Genomic DNA, 27,997 nt, shown 5'->3' with positions numbered 1-27,997 from the left:
GAGCCGGCGCCGGCCCTCGCCTCCCGCGTGGCCTCAGCGCCGTCCGCTCCGGCACATCGAGCCGCGCTAGACGGGCACCAGCTCCGCGTGCTCCGCCTGCGTCGCCGAGCCTCGGTCCTCGGCCTGCTCTGCCCTGTAGGCGCGTCCGATGCGGCCGCACGGACTGGTGTACTGCCAGGGCACCACCATCACCAGCCCGGCGGCCATCAGTAGCACGCCGGACAGGTAGAAGCTGTAGTCGTACACCAACATGTAGTCGAACAGCATTCCTGTGACAGAAACCGGCCGGGCTTCTGTCAGAGGGCCGCGTCGCCAGCAGATTATCCCACACATGCCCCTGAGTTTCGTGAGGATGACAGGGGCGAGGGTGGAAGCACTTGTCAAAACCGAAGGCCGTGCTGCACTATGTGGGGTACCACATGGAGTAGTGAAGGCTGGTGCCAAGTCGTGCAGAAGTTAAGGGCGATGTGTGTAACGTACGTGCGGCTTTTAGAAGAAAACTTGTGCGATCAGTGGGATTCGTGCTTTAATAACCCACACCTGATACCACGGGCTGCAAAACCTACGAAGTTGGTGAAAGTTGCGCAAAAATCTATACATATCAAGAAAAGACGAAGAAATCATAGTCCGTTCTAATTCCAGGTTTTGACATTACTCTTCAGCAGCATACGTGGAAGCAGCCGTCGCTCCAGCCTGGAGGTTGGAGCAGTTGCACCCAATACGGCGATACAGTGGTCGACCACCCACCGGCAACGGGTCCTCCTAGCATAGAGCCGGCGCCTTCGAACAGCAGGAGAAAGCCGTAGCCAATGCCGAGGCGCTGGTCACCCACTAGTCGGATGATGATGTCAGGAAGGAGGGCACCCAGACATGAGCTGCAGAAGCCGAACACGCTGGCACACACGCAGAGCGCTGCCGAACACAGAACACAACGGTCAGGGGACGGGTCCAAAATGCAGCAGAACACAGAACTCAGCAGTCGGGGGATGGCGGTGCCGCCGCCGCCGAACATAAGCACAGACGTCAGGAGAAAGAACCGATCACGCTCCCGAGCATAGATCACAACACAACAGCTTTGTTCCGTTTTGCAGAACACGCACAAACTTGTGAAGCACGATTGACACGCTGCCGAACACTGGGTAAACTGGTCAGGAGACGGCAACGACAACCCCTCCGAACGCATTTATCAAAAAGTTATAAGACAAGAGCTAAAATTCTGCGTCACAACGAGCACAGTGATCAGGAGACTTAGAACTGATCGCACTGCCAAATACAAAACGCGGCGGTCGGGAGTGGGGTAGTTCATGGCATGCGTCGGGGTGGGAGAGAATCCGTCGAAGAACGCAAAGCCTTTTTGCTGCTTCAGTGCTGTTAGCGCCTTTTTTGGTAGTGGTCAGAGCAGACGGCTAAGTACCAAACGCAGAGGTCAGCAACGAACATAGTACGATACAACAAAGGGAAATGGAGAATTCCCCTTTCGCTAATCATAAGACAATGATAGCCCTATTCTTATTATGTGCCCATATCATGCGGCAGCCAGGGACTTACCAGAAGCCCGCTCGGCTACCTAATTGCGCTTAAATTAAGATTGCGTGTAGAATACTAAGGCCTCTCACGATGTTTTTTTCAAGAGTGACCATCCGGTATCTCCGGCAGCCCTTCCAAATATCGCTGACCAGGGCCGATCGGAATGAGGGCTCACCGATGACGCTGTTGGAGGCGGGCATGAGCAGGGTAGCGATGCCGGACCCCACGCTGGACACCATGTAGACGAGAATGGTGGTCATGCGTGGGAAATGACAGACCACGCCGTGCAGGACCCGGCCCACCTGTCGGTCGGTAACAGCTGTCAGCCCAGAGGCCGCGACCAGCGCACATCCGAGCTGGCACCCAGAGCGCCGCGCTCTGCGCGCACTGTCGAGCGAGCAGGCCGGCAGGCTGAAGCTCTGCGGTCACTTTCAGGCGAACAGGCCGGCAGGCTGAAGCTCTGCGGTCACTGTCCGGCGAACAGGACGGCAGGCTGAAGCTCTGCGGTCACTGTCCAGCGAACAAGACGACAGGCTGAAGCTTTGCGGTCACTGTCGGGCGAACAGGTCGGCAAAATGAAGCACACACTGCTGTTGATGCCTTGCATTAGGGTTTGCCTTGTGCGTATGAGGCTGAGCTTACATTTGAACAATACTGCGTGTGTGTGTGTGTGTGTGTGTGTGTGTGTGTGTGTGTGTGTGTGTGTGTGTGTGTGTGTGCCCTTTTGTTAGCAAATTTCCTATGGCATCCTCTGCCTCTCGCGATACAATTGGAGCGATTCCTACTCGGAATGGCAACTAGGACGCTGCCTGGAAGGCAGCCAGCCAGCAACGGGTCAGCAGGTTTACATGGCGTTTGCGCACGTAGACTGGGGCAGAAAAGCAGCTCAGAGTCCTTTAGAGCGACATGTCAAAAGTGCAAAGAGAATATCGATAAAAAAGTCATTTAGGGGAAAAGCGCCTGCGCGGAAGAAAAACAAGTGGTCCTTTAAGACTGCATCCCATGTTCAAAGTGCCACGACAATGTTCAAAACAAGGCCGTTAAGGGGCAAGGCGTCCGGGTGGAAGGGCAGCACATGGCCCTTTGTCATAACATCTCACGTTAAAAGCGCGAAGAGACTGTTCAAAACAAAGCGTTTAAGGGGCGAGGCGTCTGGGTGGAAGGGCAGCACATGGCCCTGTGTCATAACACCTCACGCTAAAAGCGCGAAGAGATTGTTCAAAACGAGGTCATATGCAGCGGGAATCCCCGAGAAAGCCAACTGGCGGAGCATCAAAGCAGACCAGCATCCAACGCAGCGTACGCTCCCACGCTGCGGAACGTAAAAGTCCGTCAGAGGACGGACAAGAGGGGCCGAGGAGACCACAGAAGCAGCCCTACCAGCCCCGCAGGTGATCTCGGAGTCTGAGCCCGAACCAATCAGAGCGGAGTGAACCGCCATGGGCAGAAATTTCGGCTAGACCTCTCCCGGTGCAGTCCATCACACGCGCCCTCCGAGGGCTTGTGTCCATCCAGAACCAAGAAATGGCGCGTGCAAGTCGAAACTGGAAGTGCGAAGTGGAAGTGGGAACAAAGGAACGCGTGGCCGGAACCTGCGAAGAGGGGCCTAGGGAACAAAACCAGGGAAGCGTCACATTAGGGGGGGGGGGGGGGGGGCACTCCCACTCGGGCTCTCTCGGCAGACGGAGGCCCGACCAGCATTTTGCAATCGACAACAGTAGCCACCAACATGTGAGTAGAGGATCCGGGACGAATAGCTGAAGGGTGCAGTCCGCTCCCCACGTCTGCCTTCCCCAGCCATGTCTCTCTCCGTTGGACCGGCGAGAGGGGAACGTAGCCGGCTAAGCATCCAGCCAGGCCTAGCATACATGCATGTGAGTTAGCGTCGTGTGCGTTGATGTTTCAATTTGGGCTCGATTATGATGCCTTAGGCGCTAGACCAGGTCGTAATTTTAAGGGAGAAAGCAAGGAAAGCAAGTGAACAATGAGCGCGGTGGAAGCAAGCACAAAGCAAGTGATTTATTCAACCTTGATAATGCACATCAGTTAATTACGTAACCTTCACGAGTCCACGTAGAAAAAGGGTAAAAAATTATGGACTTCGCGCTGTGTAATGTACTAGTTAATTTCCGATGTGCACGACTCGTGACGTAAAGTTGAAAAAAACGTACATTGTAATGCATACTTTGCCACGGATCAGCTAATTTTCAGAACTGCACGATCTTTACGGAAAATTGGAGTCAGGAATGATAGACATGTGCATTCGACACGTAGCTGTGTATTGGCGATGCGCTCAGTTCTTCACGTAGATTTGCTGTAAATAGTTACGTGCATTGCGACTCATTCCACATCACTGGTTGGTTCATTTCGGGACTAGCACGATCTCTTTACGGAAACTCGAGTCAGGAATCACAAAATTTATCATTCAACATGCACCACTTTCGCGACAAGCCCATTTCTTAATGTAATTTTGGGAAACGGGTACATAGCGATACATTCTGCATCACCGGTTTAACGTAATGCATTTCATTGAGGTCAAAAGCCTGCTAGAAAGCTAAGCATCTTGTCTGTTGACGGTGACAGAAACAACAAGCCAGGATCATACCATGTGGACGCAGACCGAGCATAAAATAGCTCTCAAAAGCTGCCTCAATGGCATACGGTATCAGTCTGCATCTGATGGGATCACAAGATGTGTCAATATTCATGGGCAATCAGCAAATCATTAGATCTTCAACAGTGATTGGTGGATTGGTGGATTGGTGGCAAATCAGGGCCACACACAGCCATGCTGAGTCTGCCGGGGCAAAAGGTGCCGGCAGATGTACACCTGGCTACCCACTGTTCAGCGCCATTCTCCCGATCCCTCCATGGATAAAACCTGATATGATGTGCCGCTACCGATGACTTCTTGGCAGTCGTCTGTAAGTGGGCTAGCTTTGTCATACTCCGCGGGGGCTCACCAGGTTGGAGACGCCGACGATGGAGAAGATCAGGCCCGAGTTGGTCTCGCTGAAGAGGCCTGACGAGATGGCCAGCGCACCGAGATGGACGTACACGATCACCAAGCCAAAGCAGTAGAGGAAGTTGTTGGAGCACAACGTCAAGAATGGAACTGACTTCATGATTCCCAGGTTCTCCTTAAGCTCGATGAGGTAACCCTCTGGAACATTGTACCGAGTCTGTTACGCTGGAATTGAAAACAGCGAATAAAAACCAACATTGATAAGTGGCTCCACACATCAAGAAAGCCAACGCCACGGTTTAGAGGCCGCGTTTACATAGCATATACGAAATACTGCCAGATGGGCATGAAACTTTGCTAAGGTAACTAGACGTGTTGCCCGACGTTAGCTTGCCTTGAGTGGGACGATGTGTTTCTGGACCGCATAGTTTCAGTAACACACATGGCGAATAAAAACCAACATTGATAAGTGGCTCCACACATCAAGAAAGCCAGCGCCACGGTTTAGAGGCCGCGTTTACATAGCATATACGAAATACTGCCAGATGGGCATGAAACTTTGCTAAGGTAACCAGACGTGTTGCCCGACGTTAGCTTGCCTTGAGTGGGACGATGTGTTTCTGGACCGCATAGTTTCAGTAACACATCGTCGCGCACTTTGAAAGCACCCTTGCCGTTTCCCGATACTTTGATAAGCAACACCTTTTTAACAACAGCTTTTCCCACCAATGGCACCATCAATCGGATACACTGACAGTAGCTGCACAGGCGCCCGCCCGCCCTGCGCGAGGTCTGCAAGGTTTACAGTTCGAAAATAACGCGCATGCGTGCTCCCCGACTTTGCGTCCGAGGCAACCAATCAACTTTATTTGACAGTATCACTAAATCTGCCGACCAATCCGCGTTGAGCAAAGCCAATTTCAACACAGCTCGATGCGTTTCGAGCTTCGTCTCACGTATTTCGTGGTTTGGCTGCCATGCATTGCCGTATGTGAAGGGAGATTATCATTAACGTAAGTAACGACATTGATAGTCGATGATTACTAGTTCCATAGTAACAGCGTTGCGATTGCCAATCACGGATAACACAGCACCAGCGTACCATCTTTACGCACCAAAGATACCGTGAGAACAGTGCAGAAAAGGTTGCCACTGTGCTTTGGCTATACATACAACGAACAAGACAACGAGAGTGTCCCCATTTGTGTGGGGTTTCGAACTGAAGAAACCATCTTGAGATCATTCGATATAGCGTACAGCCCTGCCCTTTTCAACCTATGCCCGGTCGGTGGTGCCCGGTGGAATATTGGAATTCTGCGTCAAAAATGCCCATTCAAACCGACTATTTTGAGCTCAGAATGTGTTTTGCAGAAGACACACATCAAGGTAGGTTATAACCTAGGCCAATGTTATGTGCCCTGAGTTCGTATTATAACTTTGCATGTGAGTCAGTAATTTTTACCTAATATATTGACACCAAAACCACACAAAAATATGTATACCATTGCATTGCTTATGAAAAATGGCAGAAAATAGCCTGCGATTCGGTGACTGACCGTATTTTCCGTGAAATCTGAAGAAATTCAAACTGTAGGTACCACTGTATTCTATAACGGTAGCAAATTTGAGTGATGACAAATAACATTCAAAAAAGCTACCTGCGGTTAAAGCTTGTTAGAGGTTGATCTATTTGACTCCGACCTAGGTCACTGATGTTAGTAGATCAGAGCTTGATATTTACATAGAGGATGCTGAATTGATGTTTGAAAAGGTGCTTACAATTTCGTGCTGCTGTGATTCTTGGCGTTTGACTTATGCTCGAAAAACCATAAATGACAAAAACCGAAAAGTGCGGAAGTCGGCTTCTCGCCGGCCGGGCGGGGCAAGAACTAAACCATTTTAGTTTTCTAGCATCACACCCGCAAAAATGTGAAGGCTTATTCGGAGAGACTTTTTAAGGTCACCCAAGCATCCATGACGTCAGGCAGATGCTGCCATTCCACTTGCCATGCGGCGATAAGGGCAAAAAATCTAATTGTCAAGCCTTTCATGTCTGGTGTTCGTGAGCAAGATATCTAGATATAGCGGTCGTCAATTGGCTATTAGTCAATGTTGTGCAAGCTGCATGACACAACCAAACAATGACATATTGAGGAAAAGCATTACTAAACAGAGAAATTGTACTGCCTGGACCAGCCTTTTTCACATAAAAGCATGCCAGCTGCTATAAGTGAGGTTATTTCATCCTATCTGATGCTTGCTTCATTATCTTCAAATGTGGAACATTGCACGTTAGACTGGGAAAACAATGAAGGAAGCTTCTTACATAGACCCCGCTACCCCATCATTTGATGCCTACTTATCTACATTTCAATTATATCATAAGTCCTGCGCGATTATGCTTAATGCATCACACCGACATAGCATTTGTATGTATGCATATATATATATATATATATATATATATATATACATATATATATATGTATGTTTTTTATCGTTTTCAAAGATTCGGAACTGATGTTATAATTCATGAAATGTCATGATTCAACGTGTTCCCACGTTCTCTTACTCTGGAAGGCACTGGCATTCCTTTTCTCGATGGGCTTCATCAGGGCTCCACAGACAGTCAGAGTTCCCAGCACGATGCTCGCGATGATGAGCAACACCATCCTCCACGTGTACACCTCCATCAGGGCCCTGAAGAAAGGTGGTCCCAAACAGAACTAGATAACGCTGCAATATACGGAATAAATATGTTGACCAAAGAACCCAATATGTACCGGAAATTGAATCTCACTAGATTTGGCAGGATTTTGAGAGAAAACAAAGCAGTTAATGCACTTAAACGGGAACAGGATTGATAAGACCTCACTGGTATGATGATGGATGGCGAGAGGCTGCTGCGCTGATGATGAATGGTAAGACACGACGGGCTTGATCATGGATGATAAGACACCACTGGCCTGATGTTGAATGAAAAGACATCACTGGCCTGGTGGTGGATGGGGGACACCACCAGCCTGATGATAGATGGTGAGACACTTCCGGAATGATCATGGGTGGGGAGGCACTACTGGCCTGACGACGGATGGAACGATGGTAATGAGTTCATGCCAGGTGAGACAGCGTCAATGCCTGATGGAAGGACGAGAAGACGACGACGCCGCTGCGGATCCCGGAGTCGTACATGCTTTACGACGCGGGAGGGAGGGCACCGACCTGATGACGGGCGGGAAGACGAAGCCGCCGAGGCCGACGCCAGAGACAGCCAGGCCGAGCGCGATGGTCCGCCGCTGCTCGAAGTACTCGCTGACGATGACCACTGTCGGGATGTAGGCCAGGCCGAGGCCGATCCCTGCAACACGCCGCAGTCACCGCGTGACCTCGCCAAGCCGGTGGCTTTCGCGGAGCTCATGCGGTTCCAAGGCTCGGCAAATCCGCTGCACACGGCAGACGGCGTGGTCTCGCCGGAAATTCCTCGGAAGCATGCTTGAGAACATGTGCACAAAATCAGGAGGCATGCTTGAGGACAGCTGCACCATATTGGGTGATATCACGCCGACTCGGTGGCAGGGCTCTCCATCGAGGTATGCTCAGCTTCAGGCCAACCAGGGTCAGCAATGGGTTCGTCTGAAATAACGATCATTCGGCGTGTATGCCAAGATTGGGCGTGATAAATGAGTCCCGAAATGCCTTAGGACTTGCGGTGAGCTCTAAAGAGATCAAGCTCTAAAAATCTTACAAGCGGACTTAAAGATCACGCTTTAAAGCGCATGACAGAAAAGGGCTTCAAGTGATAGTCAACCGTATCTAACACGCGTCCATGCATTTATCCGTGCAGCACGTCAACGGACGCGTGCACCTGCACCAAACCCGGCGTCAGTGGCAGCCGCCAAAACTGGTGCACACCGGATCATCTCCCCATCCAAGCACATCAGTGCTGGCGCTGCACAGGAATTGAATAACGGCCGTCTCTGGTGGCGGCTGGCTGATTGGCAGTGAATCACTTGCCCGGAAGAGGTCAATTATTGTCGTTGTCGACGGCTGGGTGCCTGGTGCCGACTGAGGGCGTGGCGGTATTTCAAGCAGGCCAGTGAGCAGCTGAAGTTGTGCCGGACAAAATCGGTTGCTACTTAATTCTTTGTGTATGTGGACTTGATAAGCTTCCGTGAAACATATGCTCTCAGTATGAATGATCTCAGGTCCACCGTAACACGCTAACTGGAGGGGCGGGGCGAACACTACTTTAGCCTCTCCCAATGTTGGTTTGACCCAGTTTGACATTTTTACCCATTCTGCTGGTAGGAGAGTCGCCACAGGTTTTCAGCTGGCGGGGGGGGGGGAGGGGACAGGGTCTTCCATGGGTCTCACCGGTGGCCTCCAGCGAAGCACTGTATTCAAGAGTGAGGGGCACTGAAGATGTGTGCCCCGTTATTAAATTGTTGCATTATCATACTCAAGCAAGTAAATGTCGACAGTCAAAAATATAGGTTGTGGATCTTCTAATTACTCGACAAAGGGCTTCGTTAGGCTAAAACAGGGCCTCCTGCTACAGAAAAGAGCCTCCCTAAGCAAAGATGGCCCTACTAATCCGGGACAAGAGGCTCACGATTCCCCCAGGGGCCTCCAGATCTAGCCAAGAAACCTCGACAGCCCAAAACGGGACATCCTGATCCCAATCGACGGCCAGCTGATGTTGGAAGGGCATCCTGTCCCAGAAGTGAACCCCCTGAATGTAGAGGGTGCGCCCCCAACCAGAACAGGGGCCTCCCAAGTTGTAACGGGGGCCTCCCGAGCCAGCAAAGTGGCCTCCTTAATTCAACAGTTGGCCTCCTGATCTAGAGTACTGGCTACCTTATTCACAAAGGTGACTTCAGGACCTAGGAGATCGGTCTCTTGATGTAACAAAAGGCCTTCTAAGCCTGATTTATTACTCTGTATTTCAGTATTTTAGCAATGAGGCCTCCTGAATCTAAATTTGGTTATTCTTTCTCATGGTTGCAATGCCCTTCGTTGGAGAAAAGGAGAATCCCGAAACATTTGGCAACCGAAGCATTCTCTGCCCCCTCTGCCCCTCCCCCTGCTGCGCTACCCCTGCCTGCTGATGTATAACGGTTGGATGCGGTACGCAGCGCGACGAATCCAGCCTGTTTAAAGCACGGGTCGTGGGCTGCGTAAGCGCGCATGCGGAGTGTGTACCCGTGGCTCAATCAGCTGGAGCGCCTGCCTCTGAGCCTACCGTGGCGGGGTCGGCGAGGTCGGGTCGCTTCAGTGCTTGCCTGGTATGTGGCCAGTGGCAGCAGCCGCTCAAGATCAGATGAGGTCAAACGGCGGAGTAGACCGGGCCGGACATTGGGGCAGTTCGCTATTGGGGCCAGTTAAATTTTCGCTACAAAAACCGGCCGCTGAGCTGGAATATCATGATCGGATGGTGGGGCGAGGGCTCACGCAACAAGCTGCGCTTAGCTTGGGAGCTGATTCCAGAGATATGTTCGATCGAAATGTTTGGGTTATTTTTGTTTAAAGCTTACCAAACTTAACAAGCGCACGGGTGGGGAAGGGATCACTTTGACCCCTCACCCCAGAAAGTGTTTCTAAAATGCCACGGGCTAGCCGCGCGTAACTTTACATAGTTGTAGGCAATGGACTGGCGAATCTTTTGGTATAAAACTTGGATGTAACTTGTAACGCTGGCCTATCGGAGGTCAAAATCAGGCTGTTGCTGTCAGCGAAGGCCGTTCTGAGGAAATCGTTTAAAGCCGTATATATCTGGTATGTTTTCTCTGGCAAAACTCTAACTGAATGCAGAATCACAACGGATTCCATGGATCTAGGGTCAGGTATGAAGGTTAGACCGAGGTCAACATCAATCTGCTTTTACACTAAATCTTGCTTAACCGGGTAGTCTCTGGTACTAATTTTAGAGTTATTAACACAGGGACCACAACAGATATGTTCCATGGACTTTATAAACGTCAGAATAGGTCACTGAACTAAAAGGACCCAGACAAACATTTCGATAATAGGAGCATACCGTCCAACGTAACCCCTGACGCTTATTTGAATGTCAAAATGGTAGCAGTTTTTGTATTTTTGGTCATCTTGACCTCCAAATGGTCAAAGAAGACCAATGGTCTTAGATGAACACCATTGACCTTGTTCTTACAATACGCATCTAGGTTCACAGCGCTTGCGGGAGGAAGTGTGGAACACTTTGGACACCAGTCTGGAATTTGACCTTGTCTGACCTTATTTGACCCCAAATTTATCACCTAGGAACCTCACGTTTTGATAACAGCGAGCTCACATACGGGGGGGGGGGGGGGCAACCTACCCCGTGAATTTGGTGTCCCTAGCTAATTAAGTTTCCGAGATCTCGGTGGGTCAAACCGACCCCCGATCCGAGCGAAGGATATTCAACTGGACACCCGGGCGCGTGTTAAGAACGTCACAGGTGCAGTCAGTTTATCATATCTAGGTGTCCTTTCCAGTTTACTCAGTCATCCCCTTCCTGGTTTAGCCGCCAGCTGATCGCCGAAAGGAGTCTGACATTTCAGATGAAAAGGAAAAATATAATCGGTCGCCCGGCGCTGGTAGGTACTACCGCTTCACATTAACGGAGCCCCGCTAGTTTTTTCAGGAAAAAGAAATGTCCGCCACCTGCAGCCGCATCGCAATAAACAGCTAGCGTGAATTATATTAACGGGCTTTGAATGCTTGCCAAATTCGACCAGTTTTTTAACTAACTTGCGCCGCAAATTCTTCCCAAATGAATGCATGTTTGCAAGATTTTTCAGCGCAAGTTTTGGGTGTCAACCCTAATGCAAATATTCAGCGTTGAATGTGCCTTAAACTAGTTTCGGGATCAACATTAAAGCCCGCCAGCTCCATCAGACTCTAGTTTATTTCTAGCAGAATTCGAAGCGCCTCTGTGGTGCAGAACAGGTTGACCTGCTCCAGGTACCTCATTGTACTTATGTAGTCGGAAGACGGGGACATACTATTAATGTGTCCCAAAGGTACCATTGTAGAGCAATTATAAGATCTTTGTACAGCACAATGTGAATAACTAAAAGACGCATTGTGTGGAAATGAAAGATACATTGTGACATGCTCACTCTTCAAGGCTACTCTGGCGCCCGGAGTACAACGGACAAATGACTATTGAAGCTATTTCTAGCGCACTAGCAATAGCTGATAATATTAATTTGTCATGACAGATGATGCTACAGCGGTCATTTTAAGTGGCAAAATCTGTTCCATTGATTTTGTTACCTCAGAGAAGATGGAATTTGGCAGAGGGGTGGGCATGGATCGTTACATACCACTTATACAAGTATACATCATCATGGCGTGAATTTCAATCAGGGACTCAGCAGACTTTCGCAAATCGTCACGGAGGCAATAGTTCCACGGCGTTCTATTTCCTGGGCCTACCGAATGTTTGGCACCGACATTTGCCTGTGTTTCGTACTGCTCGAAAAAACAAACCAGGGAGTGCTCTTGAACCCGATCCGCGGATTCATCCGTACTTTCCGATGCCGATCCCGCCAGGCCCTGACCGCCCTCTGCCGACAGCTCCCCAGCAGCCGCGCCGCGGGCGCCGGCCGGCGCTGCGACAGGAACGACGACCGCGGCGCGCCCGCGGCCCGGCTGCGGCGCGTGGCACGCGCGGGCGCCATTGACCGCCCCCCCCCCCCCCCCGATCAGTCCGGTCATAACATATGAAGCGGCCGCTGTGTGCGGCGCCCGCCGCCCCGCCCCCTCCCTCCGCCCCTGACAACAACAGGCCGCCCGAACCGACCGTGGCCACGCGCACAGCGCTCGATACCAGTCGCTTGGCGACCAATGGCAGCCTTTGGAATGCACGCACCACAAAGCAGGTGCCGGAATGGGGTACACACATACAGCAGTTGTCACGCCAAGAATTTGTTGACATGAGCATGAAGTACCCTTTCCATTCAGAATATTTGTTTTGGCTATTGTTTCTGGCAACCTTCTCCCGGCTGCGTCCACCACTGAGCATTACAGATGCATATGTATGGTTTTGCAATGCCAGGTGAGAGGATGACACATAGATTTGAAAGGCATGCTCACTCATCAATGAGGAACTTTTTGACAACCGTGAAAAGGTGCAGCTCGCAGATTTTTGTTCAGTTCTTGCGGCTGACCATGCGTGCCACTGTTCAAGGGACGCCGTGTGTGTCTATGTATGAAATGGCGGCACACGAGCTCTTTAACTTGATTGTTTCTGGTTGTTGTGAATGGAAGCGCACTGATGTTGAGACGTTTGTGGACATCGTTCTGGCGGCACAAATGCAGGTTTCTGCAGGAACAAAGACCAGTTGTACAGGAACTCGCGTCAACTTTTGTTTACAAACAACAAGACTTTCAAATAATTCAAGTGGCGATGGATATGGCCAGCGTTTGAGTTTTGATCAAGGAAATTATTACGTTTTGACTGTTCTGCGTTTCCTGTGATTGTGGCTAGATTTCACAAAATAGACATTGTTGGTGAAAATTGAAAATAATGGACGTCAACGATCACTGGGCTGATCACTGGGCATTCATTGTGTCGCCCCCTTTCTTGGTCAGGCACTAGAAACTTGATCCCCGGATTGGTTTTAAAAAGGGGCATTGACCAATTCACGCTTTATCGCTGTCATTCTTTTTGATTGAATGGTGCTGATCTGCTTGCTGAGTCATATGCGGTATGTTTGTTCACACAATAAGAATGGTTCTAGCTCTGTACCTACCCTGGTTGCCAAAACCTGACGTCATTGCCAACACCAGCCTCTGACCAGCGGAGCTATGGCTTGCGCTTTGGTTCTAGCTCTGGACCTGCGCTCGTTGCCAATACCTGACGCCATTGCCAACACCAGACTCCGACCAGTGGAGCTATGGCTCGCGTTCAAGGGTGTCTGACTTGCCGCATACAGTGGGACGCACTGATGACATTCCCAATCCCCGCATGTCTTAGGAAAACTGTGCCGATCCTGCGTCGCCCCGAACCTAGGCTGTTCACATCTGGCCCGGTAGTGGTCAGCGCTGTGGATATTTTCGCCCAGCATGTGCAAACGTTAGCTTTCGCATGTCAATTGCATGCCGCATGTCGCATTGAATTCAGATAACAGTACATATCAGCAATGCAGGGGATTTGTGATTATAATTTTCGCCAAAGTACAGACGTCCAGCAATGAACACATTATATTTTCTTTTGGTGGTTCAATGGCACTGTCATGTTTATTTTTGCGTTGCTTATCATGCTTATCGGTTGAATTCTCAGCTTGTTTATTCGTTTCGTCTATAGTCATTGGCGTGTTTAACTGATCGGTCCAGGAGGGAAGTCGATGGCCCGTTCACAGCAGGATTAGTAGAACACCTTAAATGGTGAATGAGCGAAATCCAGCTGAATTTTAACACACGCCCGGATGGCCGCTGTAACACCGCTCAAGTGAGGGAGGGGTCAGTAAATTCCCCCTAAATCTCAGAGATAAGAGAGCTGAAGATACCTCATGGATAGGGTAAATGGGCCTACATGTCACATCATATCTGTAATTTTTTAGATCCGCAGGTTATAACCTTCGTGTCAAATGAGGTTAAACAAGGCCAAACACCAGATCGGTATCTGAAGCTCCCTTAGACCTCTGCATGCAGCCTCCTTTTACCTAGATGCCTTGACTAAGCAAAAGACCACTGGCGCCCATTTCAGGTCGTCGACCTTATTTGACCTTTACAAGGTCACGGTGACCAAAGACCTTCAAGACTGTTCTGATCTCTTACTTGAAACAGGCGTCAAGGATTACACAAGGTGGTATGCTCTTAAAAAAGATTGATGGGGGTCATTTTGTGCCTCTGGACACATCCGACCCACATGAAGCCCAAATGACACGTCCGTTGGCGTACCTGTGATCAAGAAACAAGAGATATTCATCAAAAATTACGTCATAAATCGCTAGTTCCAGTAAAAAATGTACCGGATTTTGGCCTGGGTCTGACATCCTTCTGATCAAGGTCAACGAAATAAGTCGAAACCCTAAACTGAATTGTCCAACCGTCTTAGAAACTGTCCTAAAACTCTTTGGGTTCGTCTGAAACTCCCACGCCGCATCAGATTCAACAATTCCCTCGGGATTGCCTTCGCTGACAGCTATGACCTAACGCTGATCTGGCGTAGGTCAACGACCTTGCTAGGCACGTCTAAAATGCATGTCACAATCTGCTGTTGAACTGGCTACAGCTGTGCAAGGATTGACGTGGCCACGCTGCGCCGTTCGGAAGCTTTTTAGACAAGTCTTCATGGGTTAAAACCCACCTCCAACCTGAGCGCGTGTTAAAGTTGATTCTTACGTTGCATCACGCTAGCTCCAATGCTCCACCTTCTCTAAACGCTGGTGGGATATTCCCCTCCCCCAGCCCTCTGCTCTTGCGCCGATGGATTGGGTTTCAGCCTGGCTTAACATATGTCGCGTCGCTTGCCGATGTGACGTCACTCTGGCGGGCTGCCGACGTGACGTCACTGATATGCTGCCGGTGTCGATGCTTACTTACCACCAAGCAGGGAAAACGTCAGGTAGAGGACGTACAGCTGCTGATGAGCCAGCACCGAGAGCGCGATGCCAGCTGAGGCCATAACGCCGCCGGAGAGGAGCACCGGCCGGCAGCCGTAGCGCTGCACCAGCGGTGACGAGATCACACCTGCGGCAGCACGGTGCGGTTCTCAGGGGCAGCCGCAGGGACGGGCCAGCGGAGGGTGCAAAACGAGGGAACCGTCGAGAGTGAAGGAGCGAGGAGGGGGAGGCAGAGAGAGAGAGAGAGGTAAAGGGAGAGAGAGAGAGAGAGAGAGAGAGAGAGAGAGAGAGAGAGAGGGGGGTAAAGAAAGAGAGAGAGAGGGAGAGAGAGAGGGAGGTAAAGAAAGAGAGAGGGAGAGAGAGAGAGGGAGGTAAAGAGAAGGAGGGAGAAAGAGAGGGAAGCGGGGTACTAGGGAGCTGAGCGAGATAAGAATCAAAATGCTGTTTAAAAACACTGCAAGAAGAAAATTACGTGTGATCAAACCGACGAAGTAGGTTTATCAGATAAATGTTCACCCACCTGATGAAAACATCATCGCATTCAATAACGAGCCGACCCATGCGGTGGCAGTTTTTGATTGCTGGAACTCCGCCAAGAAGATGACGTTGAAGATACCGACTGACCACGAGACGCCATATATGACCACGTGGGCCTGTAAAACACGCAACGAGCACGCATGAAAAACATATCAATGTGTTGAGTTGCCGCAAGGGTTTCTGGTTTGCGCAGCTTGGCTGGAAGAAAAGGAGTTATGCATCATTATTTTCTCAATGATCATTCGTTGCGAATATAACAAAGACGAGAACGACAAAGCTCGGCGACAGCGTGATGCAGTATAGTTGCAAAGTAAGCAAATTGAGAAAAACGTGGGTAAAGCAGGTTTCAATATCTGAGCATTGCTGACCGGTGTGTCATTACCGTGACACATAGCCGATGCAATGATTATAGAGTTTGCGGGTTTATATATTGTTGTAATGCTATGCTATTTCATGTTAACCTGTTTGATGATTAACTCCATTTAAATAGTTGTTCTCGTATTAATTTACGAGGCGTATTGGCTGTGTGCGTACTTAAAAGTATGGCATCCTCATACTGTTTCAACTGTAACGTTGCACCACTCGGACATCTGCTGTACTAATCGGGAGACATGGAGCAAGGTGAAAGATGTCTGCTGTCAACCAATGTTTGGGTTCTCAATGAAGAGAAGGCACACAGAAAAAAACGAAAGAAAATCCGAAAGACGCATGCAACCAATGATCATTTGGGTTCGCCATGAATGAAAAAAGAAATGTGATAAAAACACAAGGCTTTTCACGGGCAATGAGCTTCACTAACAGTCCGAGCAAAGAGAGCTGCAGCCAAAACCTATTCACGTCCAGTGACTTGCCAAGAACGAAGCGAACACGATGACCCAGCCGTAGCCCCCATCCGGCTTCGATTGTGGCGCAATTTCTGTCAACTCCTGTTGGGCCTTGGCTTGGCTCGGGTCGTTTGTGCACGGCGTGGTTTCGGCGGGGCAATCTGAAACAATTCAACACCTGTAACACCCATCACAACCGCTCTGTTGGCCGCAATCGCGTGGCGTAATCTTAGGCCGAACGACCACCTCTGCTTATGTTTTGTTTGGCTCGTCACGTTGACCGGCCGCGGCCTTGGCCATCCAGGAACCCGGTAAAACCGCACGCAGCGCTCGGACCGATCCGCCAGGGAACGTCGTCTTCATTGTTGGAGGGAAGTGCTGACTCATCTCGTTGGCTTCGTGTGAAGGAACGGAGTGGTAGAGCTGAGCGAAGGGCTGTAAGGACGTAAGGGCGCGAGCAGTGAACTCGTGTTAATCCATGAGCGTACACTAGCTCTTCGAATACACGAGTCCGCTGAATGCCCAAGACCACGAATATCTCTTATCGAAGTCGATATTGATATCGATGTCATTGTTCATATCGCCGTCGACATCCATATTGATGTCCACATCTCAATCAATGTCGATTTGAAATAGGTGTGCATATGCAATGTGTGCATAGGACGTGTCCATCCGCGTTCACAGCAGGCCAGGCGCCGAAGCAGCCGTTAGGGACGAGGTCCACGGCCGGCGTTGTTGTCTTAGCAGGCGGACAGGTGCTCTCAGAGAGTCCGCGCTGCTCGCTGCCCAGCTGCTGTCCGACACGTGTGCGCGAGTGCAGCTGGCGGGCTGCCGCGCAGCATGCGGCCCGCCGTTCGGGGTCACGGCCGGAGTTCAGTCACCTCCCCTGTGGCCGCGCGGCCGGCCAGGCGCGCTTGGCAGCTCGCGCAGAAGAGCTCGAGTCAGGCTCCAGTGGGATTTTGCTTCGTTGTGGACTGAGAGCATCGTCATCTGCAACGCTATTGGTCTAACCATGTCAAGGGGTCGTAAAGGTCAATAACCAAAATACCGTACTGGGGACGTACAGGCCAGTACGAGAAGCCTCAGAAAATTGATCACAGGCGTTTTTATGAAACCGATGAAAAAATGCAGGCCTTTGGTGTATATTTTGCGCTTTTTAAATACACATCAATCTATATTAAAAGGATGACGCCAACTGGACGGGGTGGGGTCAAAACATCCCTCAAAGGAGATGATAGGTCTCTTATATCCTCATAAGTAATGAACCGTTCAAGCATCATTACATAGAAGCTCACCTTTGCAGCGTCCCAAACACAATCTTAACACGTACACGGGTGGGGGCGCCAGTTTTGTCCCCAAGGACATTCCAAAATAACTCCTAAGCAGCGTGGCACAGCCGCGCCAGACTTTGCATGGCTCTAGGCAATTGAATAGCTCATCTTCCAGTATAAAAATTGATTTACCTCTTTAGGTCAACAACATATGGCAAGTCAATATCAGGCTACGGCTGCCAGGGAAGGTAATTCTAAGGGCATTGTTTAACATGATGATACAGTGTAGCATTAGATGAAAGTATGCAAATCTCAACTGGCTTAATAGGCAATCATACTGTTGGAATTAGGATCAATACTTATTCCATTGAAGTGACAAAGCATGGATGACATTTCGGGGTCCAAACCAAAGCGCTTTATCGCTGGAAAATTTGCCCTATGAGTAGTTGACTTTGTGACGGTATATTGACTTTATGAAGGTCACTTACCTAAAATGACCTCGATCAACCTTGTGCTTTGAGGAGCACGCCTCATAGAATAGCAATTGGCGCCGATTGTAAATTTAAATACCCCAAAAATTCCAAAGACTTCTGGTTATTCTTAACTTTTAAAGGTCAAATAGGGACACTGACGAGATATAAACGCCAGCCAAATTTCAATTTTAAGTGGTATCTAAATTAAGCTAGTTGTGTGATAAGACCTGAAGCTACTTCGGACACCGATCACGTAAGGTTGCTTGACCTCATTTGGCCCGAAGGCCACCCCCTGCGGACCCTAAGACATAGCACCATTGAGACCACATAGGGACCTACCGACCTCGTGAATTTGATGTCTGCAGCCTGTCAAGCATGTACGATATCAGGAGGGTTAAATTCTCCCTCCACATCCGAGCGCGGCGCATTTAACCTGCCAGCCCGGTGCGCTTTAATTGAGGCGAATTGACCCTAATTGCTACCCCATCACACTACGCAGGGCTGAAGATACGCGAAGTTTATTGGTGGGGCCAAAAGCCAATTATGATCATACGATTTTTCAGAGATTTTATCGTTGTGGACAGCTTTTCTCTTATGGATGTCATGGTGGAGTCGAAACCAACATTTGATCGGTAATGCAATGGCAAATAAAATCTGTCGGTGTCAGCATGATCCCGTTAACCCATGTCAAGTGATGAGCGCGCTGTAGGCACTGCAAGCTGCAAGCCGTTCAGCCTCCGACGAGAGTTCATTGAGGACGGGGTGTGTCGCTGAGCCGCGGCGCCATCCGCGATGCTTGTTTGTGTGTGCCAGCAGCCCATCAGCTAACGACCGACGGCCTCGCCGAAGCCGACGAGGCGCCTTGCCAACGGAGCCGGTTATACCGGTTCTGTCCGGACTGAGCCGTACCGAACCGGCCGCTACAGGCGCGGCCCGCCCTGCTGTCCAGCTCCCTCCCCCCAGAGCGGTATGAGCCATGTAGCTGGTGATTCAGCTACTGATTAGCTGGTGATCCAGGACAGGAGATAGGTGTGTTTGTTTGTCAGAAAAGCATGCTGAGGGACTGGTGGAATGTGTGAGAAGGTGTTGGATAATAACCAGCTCGTGATTCACTTCTTACTAGGCGACGCAATGCAGCTAATCGTGCTTTTCTGCGTTCTTTTTTCGTCTTCTCAAAACTGTTGCACCTCTGTCACTTCTACGTAGGCTGCTGAATCCCTAGATAAACCAAACCAAGCACAATGTCCAAAGTTCAGTCTCTGAATGAGTTGTAGGTTTGTGTAAAACGACCTTGCCCCCGTTCAGAGCTCATCCAGTGTTTGAATTGTTCCTTTCGTCCACATCGTGGTAAGAATTAGAGGTGCGATTCGCCCTACGAGCCTGGCACTAGTAATAAACCGGCACCAACCTGGATACCCGGATATCGGCCCAGAGCCGGCAACGTGTGGCTGTCATCAGTATCGTTCGCTGTTTCCAATGCACTCAAGATAATTCAGCATTTCTCGGTACTGGCGTGGCCTCGGCACCGCCAGTCCAGGAGCTGACCGAGCACCGACGGTACTGATGCAGTCCAGGCAACGCTCATGTACCAAAGGTACTGGCCTATTTCTGGCACCGCTCCAGAGGCGACGGTACTGACGCAGTCTAGACGCCGATTCAGTACCGATGGTACTGACTCTGTCCAGGCACCACTTCAGTAACGAACGACAGTGCTGACTCAGTCCAGGCACCGCTCGAGTACCGACGATACTGACTCAGTCCAGGCACCGCTCGAGTACCAACGATACTGACTCAGTCCAGGCACCGCTCGAGTACCGACGATACTGACTCAGTCCAGGCACCGCTCGAGTACCAACGATACTGACTCAGTCCAGGCACCGCTCAAGTACCGACGATGCTGACTCAGTCCAGGCATCGCCCGAGTACCAACGATACTGACTCAGCCCAGGCACCGCTCGAGTACCGACGATACTGACTCAGTCCAGGCACCGCTCGAGTACCAACGATACTGACTCAGTCCAGGCACCGCTCAAGTACCGACGGTACTGACTCAGTCCGGGCACCGCTCGAGTACCGACGATGCTGACTCAGTCCAGGCATCGCCCGAGTACCAACGATACTGACTCAGCCCAGGCATCGCTCAAGCACCGACGACACTGACTCAGTCCAGGCACAGCTCGAGTACCGACGGTGCTGACATTTTTCAGGCGCCGCTCCAGTAACGACGGCCTTGACGCACTATACGGCGTGCCAAGACATACTTTGCGTCTCTTCTGGTGACATAGATGACGGGAAAACGTCTGCAGCTGCGAAAACAGCCTGGTAATTTACTTGGCTTTAGTTCCGTCTCGCGCCACCTATCCAGTGCCCTCACCTAGGTGGTGAGCGCCCGTATCCTGCCGGACTGGCGCACTTGGCCCACGGCGAGCGCTGATTCTGGGAACTCCTTTGTGAAGAAACTGCCGGACATTCTAGGAAGTCTAAGCTCTATCGAGATTCCAGAAATGAACGTCATCCGCGTTGCGTATACCAGGCCATTTGTGCAGAAAAAATTGTCTGTTAGCTTGCTGTGAGGTAGATCTCCTGTGATTTCTGATGACTTATGACTGAGGCTGACACGGATGTGCACATGGGAAGGAAGAAGCGAGGTCCCCCTCGAGAGATTGCCGTCCAGCTCTCCAACCTTTCTTGTAAACGGAATTGCAGTCCGATCTCCGATATTCCTTGGGATGCAATCCAGATCTCATCGCATCAAATAACAGCTTTCTACCTAATCCACGATTCACACTTCAAAAAGTGAATCCTAAACACATCCCTCGTACAATCCTAGAAAATCATATGCAATCTTAAAAAGATTGCAGCACATATTTTGCCAGCCATCCGTACATTGTCTCACCCTGCTTGTGGAATGACACCCACGACGCGTCAAAAGCACATGTTTGTTTCGCAAATTTCATTAAATAAAGAAGACACGTCAGGATTTTCAACTGCGCTAGATGATCATTTGCTATTCTCAAAGTCGCCTTGACATCTCGGCATTTTTTTTGGCACAATGTGTACAGAAGCAGGAGGCAAGGTTATATGTGCCTGAAGATAATGGTCATTAAACGAAACACCTCAGGAATATCAGAAGCAAAGTTGGAATATCAAAAACAAGTTGGAGGTGGAAAACAAGCCTAACTGCAAACACAATCGTAATGCATATCTCACTTCAAGTATGTGGCCGCGGCCTTGAGTGCAGAAGTTCGCGGATAATCAATATGGGAGCTAATGCTTTTGCATCTGCCACCAATTGCAGGACGGAGCTCGGAAACGAGCCAAAGCCAAGACGTTAGTTCGGTGAAAAGGTAGCCCTGATGAATATTGCGTTTTATGTTACCGCCTGCTCAGACCTTAGCATATGATAGATCTGTTAAATCGTTTAGTTCACGGTTTACCCCGATATACACGCCCCTCCCCCTTTCCTCTCACTTTCCAACTTTATGAAATATGTTAATGCTCACGCACGTGGTCAGTTACTGAGAGTTTGAGATTTTAGGTAGTGGTGCAGAATAAAAAGATCGAGAACTTTGCAATTCTTTGTTATAACACTAGAAAGAAACGTCATTAGTGCACTAAACACGGTTTTCATTTATTATTTAGTTCTGCTTCTGTCGTGAAATTTTGAATCAACCTTCGTCCTATTTTAGGGGTAAATTGCTAAGAAAATGGAGTTTTGCCATTTGGAGAGGTATCAAAATGCCGACATGATCAAACCAATTTTTCCGCACCACTATTGCAAAAAGTACATCCTTTGATTTGGTGGGGCCGATTTACAGATAAACACCCACTGAAGATGCCGGTCATAGTCATCGTGGCCCACGTGTCAACGGAGCTCAAAATTGTCTTCCCTTGGGTTATGACACCCAAAATTTTACTTGTTCGAAGCACAAAGTCCGCCGATGGACGCATCGCAGTAGGTTTACCGAATGCAAACGGGGAAGGCCGGCGTTGAGCTTACATTAAGTGACATGATGGTCAGCAGGGATCAAGATGGTCCGTTTTGGCTGCTGATGCGCCCAATACACCTGCCTTCAGCCCGATTGCAATAAAAGCTTACCATTCGACGCGGTGTAGTCGATGTGGCGGATGTCAACAGGTTTGGGGCATATGGGTCGTAAGGACGGTGATGGATCTGGAGGGGGACCGCGGTGTCATGGGGCCTCTGGCTACGAGCAGGCCCATAGCCGGCCAAACCAATGCAGGCTTTTACGTAAAGCGCAAATATTGACGTCTTTGGCCGGACTTGCAGGCGGTCAAAGGCCAAGAGCGGTGTTGGTGAGCCCATGAGCAGACAAAGAGGACTCAGTCCTGACTCTAATGATCGTGATTGAAGACGGTTTAGGCCTCATGATGCTGTCCAGCGACCCTCTGACATTGCCGGAAGCCTATGTTCACTCACCGGGCAGCCCCGGTTGCTGAAGGACCACCACCTTTGTTCCATTGGCTCGGAAGACTGAATCGCTCAGTGGCCTTTCACATTGGTCTTGGCTTGAGCCCCGCTATTTACTTGGAAGGTTCTACGCTGTTGTCGGCGCCCCACGTGCTAACCTGGTGTGGCGCTCCCGACCGCTCAGAGGACGTTCGCCTGCGTCCTTGGCTCTTTTCTGTTCGTGTCATGTGGGATTCGTGGCTCGAGCGTACACCTGTGCTCAGGGGGGCAGTTGACCCCCAAAATCTCCAACTTCTATACACCGTATGGGGAAAAACAAAGATAACATTGTGCAAGTCTCGTCAAATCATGGAGAACGTACATCCAAATATTTGACTTTAGGTCAAATGTATGGTCACCACAGGTCACAAGAAGTCCAAAACAGTCGTTCTGAAAGGTGCAGTTAAAACCTATGTTTACACGCCAGGATGGGCATTGAGGGCACGGAAATAACCATTAAAACCGTGGGGAGTCTGTCCAGGCTATTTTTCTCTCCCACAATGACCAGGTCAGATCAGGTCACCGTTAAAAATTGATTTGCCACTAGCCTATAAGAACGATGTGTTTTCGCATCGTGTTTGCGACTAAGCATATGCCATTCGCGCGGCTGCGGGACAAAAATACTCTACACACAGAAAAAAACACCAGACGTCACTTCAGGCTAAGTAAGATAGAATTTATAAACCAACCGAATGGAAACATAGAGTTTTTACCGAGCATATGTGATCAGTGCAAATTTTCTGTGGCTAGAAACAGTGTATTGTACATGTGCAGGTACCCAAGGGCGTATTGCTGTTAAGTACATAATACATGTTCCCTTCGACGCTTGACGATGTACTTGTAATAAACTGAAAACATGCACGTTCTTACATGAAGTTATACGCCATCAGCTTCACAAACACGATAAGGAGGTGGTTATATGCGTCGCACCCCTTCGTCCAGCTTCTCCGCTACTGATAACATAGACCATTCACCGTGGATAAAAAACTGACCTGCCTGACTTCAGGTCACTGGCCTCGCCAGTTTCGAAAAATTGAAAGAAACAAACTGTAGGTATTATCACGTTACATTACAATATCAGGCTTGAATAATGGCAATTATTTTAGCAGCTGGCCTCTTTGACCCGCCCTAGGTCACTGATCTTGGTAGATAAGTTCTTCAAATACGCACAAAGGACGCCAACTTGATAGATGAACAGAGACTGCTAAATTTCGTGTCGCTGCGAGCGTTCCTGTTTGACCTGTGCTTGAAAACCGTAGTGAAAAGGAAACTTTCCCCGGCCAGGCGCGGGTTAAGTTTTGCAGCGGAAGCAGATCGCTTAGCTTGCACTGCACTGCTTTAGCAGATTTCAGTTCCTGGCAAAATCATCGATCGTTTTATTATCAATGCCGGGTCAAAAGTTAGAGTGCTCCACATAAGCATCCCACCTAAATCACCCATTTTGCTTCCGGCCATCACCGTTCGCATGGAGAAGCGGGCAGGGGAAGTGTAGTTAAGCGACGCAACCTGCAACCACTTGGAAGATTAAAGGTCAGACCCTCTAGCGTAGCTCTCAACCCACTGTAGTTAGACCCTTAAATGTGGGTGAAAGATTAGTTACATTGTTACGAGTACATCTTGATCACCTCTAAAGTGTCGGTTGATGAAAAAGTATCAATTTTATATTTTGCCGCACCAGTTCTCGGTGGCTACCGTCTGCCTGGTCAGAGCACCGATGTATGACATCTCGCGACGTCATATGTTCGAGATATATGCATGAATGAATACAGAGCACCTCCAGCAGCGGTACTTTGAAGCTCACTTCTTTATTTTGCCTCTCCTCGATGCAATTCATCAACCGCTTCGACTTCGTGACAGCCTAGGCAGCAGCCATGGAAATCGGATTACACATTGCCAGCATACGGCTAAGAACAATGACCACGTGATGTCAAAGCCAAGGTGCCAAACCCAAACGATGGTTAGTTGCACTGAATTACCCACTGAGCCAAACAACGATTTCAAAGAAGTGCATACTGGTCGTGATGGGTAACACACATCACTTGACTCGGAAAAGTTGTACGTTAAATGGTCTGAACCAACTTGACTTGACCTAGATTTTATCCATCGTTAACGTCATAGTGGTGATCTACGTGCACGAAGACAATTTGTCGCGTGATGCTTTTCGTAAACCTCTGAAGCGTTGACTGATGCCGAGGCGGCTTCGGCGGTGAAACCTCGACGACGTTTTAGGAAGACTTTTGCATTGCCTATCATATCATAAGTAACGTTTCCAATTTTGAGTGTCACCTTGCCTAGGAAACATACCAGAGATATCAAATTTATTTCAATTTGGCTAATCCAGCTGACAAACCATGGAATAGGACGGAGTCCCACCTTGCTAACTCAAGATGCATTATCCGTTGTATTACATAGCCGAGGCTGATTTATCTCCAGAAAAAGCCGACACGTCCCGTTTGAAGCCGTTCGTTGTCAGCTCGGTCCCAGCTGTGGTCACGAGCACGGCCTGCCAGCCGAGCGCCGCGCTGCTTCAGCCGCCGCAGACGTCCAGCCCAAACCTCATGGTCACCACGTGCGGGTCAGCCGGGAGCTCGGGCACACCGGAAGCGTCTGGGGGTCACCGGGCCGACCGGTGGCGCCTTGCGGAGGACATGTGTGGGAGCGGTGTCGGCAAAATGCGCTGAGACAGACCAGGCTCGCGCGAGCGCGCGCCCAACTCAGCTACGCCAATAAACAGCGGCCGATCCAAGGGTCGGACAGCTGACCACAGCCGGCATCTACTGATCTACCGGCATGGCAGCCAACGCGTCTACTGGTCTATCGGCGCGACAGGCCGGTTTGTCAACGGAAGTCCACGGTCGTTCCCAAAGCGTGACGCCCGACAGGCGGTAGTGGAGCCACTGCGTGCCCGTCTGGACGAGCCGGCGCCACAAGGGCACCCCAGCCGGGTGGCCGCGGGAAGGCGCCGCGGCCCCCGCCAGCTCGCTGGAGACGGCCCTCCCCGTGCCTCTCTCCACGCAGGACAGGCGTGAACTGAGCTGTGTGCGTGACGTCACTGTGGTACCGACAATACGCACCGCAGACGTGGTCCGACCGGGCACAGACGTCGGAGAAGGCTGTGACGTGACGCCAGGCGTGACGAAATCGCTTCAAAGTTAAGGCGCTGCGAGTGCCGGCGCCGCGACAGCGGACACACCGGCGTTGTCAGGTCAAACGTTTGCAAGGTTGTGAATTCGGAGTTTTGAGCCTTGAAAACCGTAAGAATCGGAGCCGTTGGTCCTCAACTATTAAAGTTCTCCAGCACGTTTGCAAACCCGCTGACTCCAATGCGGCTAGTCTAGTGTGTCCTGCGGTATGCAGAGTGGATGCCTCTCGGAGAGTTTGTGACGTCAGCGTGTACCCCGGAGGCACTCGCTGAAGACGTGGTCGGAAGTGTTTGTCACCAGTTGACTGGCAGGCGTAGGTCATGGCGTCCTGACCGCACGCTTTACATACGTCCAACAGAGCGGTTTTAAATCATCATACTACCCATGACCCTCGACGAAAACACATTTCGTCAATCATCTGTTCGCTGTTGTTTATTTAGGAACTTTTGGATATGACCCATACCCCTGTCTCCCAAAACAACAATGCTGCAGACGGCGTCTGACGTATCATCGTTAACCATGCTGGCAGGCGTACGTGATCGCGGTCTGTTGCAGGGGATCCCACCAACACGATCCGTCGTGCACTTTGCACTGCTGGAAAACTATTCATTTTGGAGCTCTAGAACAACCTCTCTCGTGCTACTTTTGCTACATTGCAATGACTATGTCGATGATGAACCGTCTTGTTGATCAGAGTTGCCACTTATTTTTTAGGACGGGAGGCGGTGCGTGCCAGCAGAGCGAAGTCGCCATATTGGCATGATCGCTGACATTGACCGGAGGTTACCACAAATACCTGTTCCCGGAGCGGTCCCTCCGCATATTATGTATCTGCAATTCTAACAAAGCACGTAAAAATTCGCTTGGCAAAAGTTAGAAACATTGCAGCGCCCTGCTTCAAACCGTTCAAAGAAATCTGCAAAAATCTGCGGGCTGGAAACCCTTCTTTTGGCCGAAATAGATTCGAATGATTATGAAAAACAGTCCGGTGCGGCATCGTCACGGCGGTTATCAATTTGAGCGATGCGGCTTGATTGGTACAGGCTTATCTACGTTTATAGACAAAATACCTGCATAGGCTCGCTGAGGCTCAATCAAACCCAAATCTGGAATAAGTAAAACCCACTTAGATCCACACCGTCCCAGTCAACCCCTATAAAATCCAATCAAACCAAGCAAACCAGGTTCAGGGCTCAGCCAATCAATTTATCGCATCAAACAGATCGCTAACAATCGCAATGCCGCGGGGCCCGCAGTACCTGGCTGCAGTGCGGCACAGCATCCCTCACGTAAAGGCGGCCGGGGAGCCGCGCAGGCTATCTACGACGGCTCCACCAATACTAATTTTGGAACGAACCTACCGCACACGACTTAACGAACTGCGATGAAACGGACTTACCTCAAGCTGCTCACTTCCTAGCAGGTTTTGGTTTAATGCGAAAGCGTCTCTAGCTAATATGCCTGCCTTGTCACGCGAAAGCCGCGGCGAACGAGGAACACGGGTTTGTTCAGTAACTATGAGTATATATGATATTATTGGTGATAGAGCGCCGTAATGTATCTGCCCTCCCCGACAATGTCGAACTTGTTACACAAGAACATTATAAAAGCCGAATGAATTGCGCCAAGTTTTATAAAATCTAACGCACAGGCTTTTAGTTCAGAATGGAAAGCTAATGGTATGAAGTCCAATCCATTGACTGTTCATTTGACCAGGCAAATAAACAGACTGTTTTAAGAGAATTGAATGGTTTTGGGACCTCTCCCATGATAATGTTTCCGCAATTTTGAGCTTTGTATGCCTACTAAAACTCATAACTCTGCCACCGGAATTCGTGAAAAGTCAATCGGGCGTTATCAGAGTCTGTGGGCTCAAAGACTCAACCTTATTTGCCATCCGCCCCTATAGACTTGCTAAGCAAGCAAGCAGGCACTGCTGTCCCTGCGCTTTTGCTCCACCTCCCGTCACCTGGCGCTTCCCACGTGAGTTTGACGTACATCGCCACCACCAAAAGCCAGTACTTACGCCTCTGACGGCGCCCCTGTCGCGCCAAGCCAACCACCCAGCTCTTGATCCGCTCCATGCTGACGGTGAGTAGTGGGTGCGCGTCAGTCGGGGGGCCACCGCTGCGCGTGCACGTGCCGCGAGCTGCTCCCCTTCCGTCTGATCGGCGCCGACCCGGAGCTCGCACTGCCGGACGGCGCCTCGTCG

General features: G+C 50.1%; 1 protein-coding gene across 1 annotated transcript; it reads right to left on the bottom strand.

Moving 5' to 3' along the window:
- Positions 1 to 14: 14 nt before the first annotated feature.
- LOC119110718 (monocarboxylate transporter 14) lies at positions 15 to 27,964 on the bottom strand. The gene is made up of 10 exons (XM_037234638.1): positions 27,812 to 27,964; positions 16,455 to 16,588; positions 15,587 to 15,719; positions 15,047 to 15,193; positions 7,715 to 7,850; positions 7,065 to 7,192; positions 4,491 to 4,690; positions 1,703 to 1,829; positions 748 to 912; positions 15 to 269 (listed from the first exon to the last, which is right to left on the bottom strand). The coding sequence occupies exons 1-10, from the start codon at positions 27,867 to 27,869 to the stop codon at positions 67 to 69; spliced, it is 1,431 nt and encodes a 476-aa protein (XP_037090533.1). The 5' UTR covers positions 27,870 to 27,964; the 3' UTR covers positions 15 to 66.
- Positions 27,965 to 27,997: the final 33 nt, after the last annotated feature.

The sequence above is a fragment of the Pollicipes pollicipes genome, unplaced genomic scaffold (assembly GCF_011947565.3).
Source record: "Pollicipes pollicipes isolate AB1234 unplaced genomic scaffold, Ppol_2.1 Scaffold_7231;HRSCAF=8579_pilon_pilon_pilon, whole genome shotgun sequence".
NCBI classification, from domain to species: Eukaryota; Metazoa; Arthropoda; class Thecostraca; order Pollicipedomorpha; family Pollicipedidae; genus Pollicipes; species Pollicipes pollicipes.
This window is presented reverse-complemented; position numbering and strand designations above follow the sequence as displayed.

Bases quoted from the DNA above. Each gene is read 5' to 3' on its own strand.
- LOC119110718 (XM_037234638.1), bottom strand. From the start codon at position 27,869: ATGGAGCGGATCAAGAGCTGGGTGGTTGGCTTGGCGCGACAGGGGCGC. The intron at 7,193-7,714 runs GTCGGTGCCCTC...ACCTTTCTTCAG, and splicing joins GTCTTCCCGCCCGTCATCAG to GGCCCTGATGGAGGTGTACA. The intron at 913-1,702 runs GTGAGCCCTCAT...TGTGTTCGGCAG, and splicing joins CGCCTCCAACAGCGTCATCG to CGCTCTGCGTGTGTGCCAGC.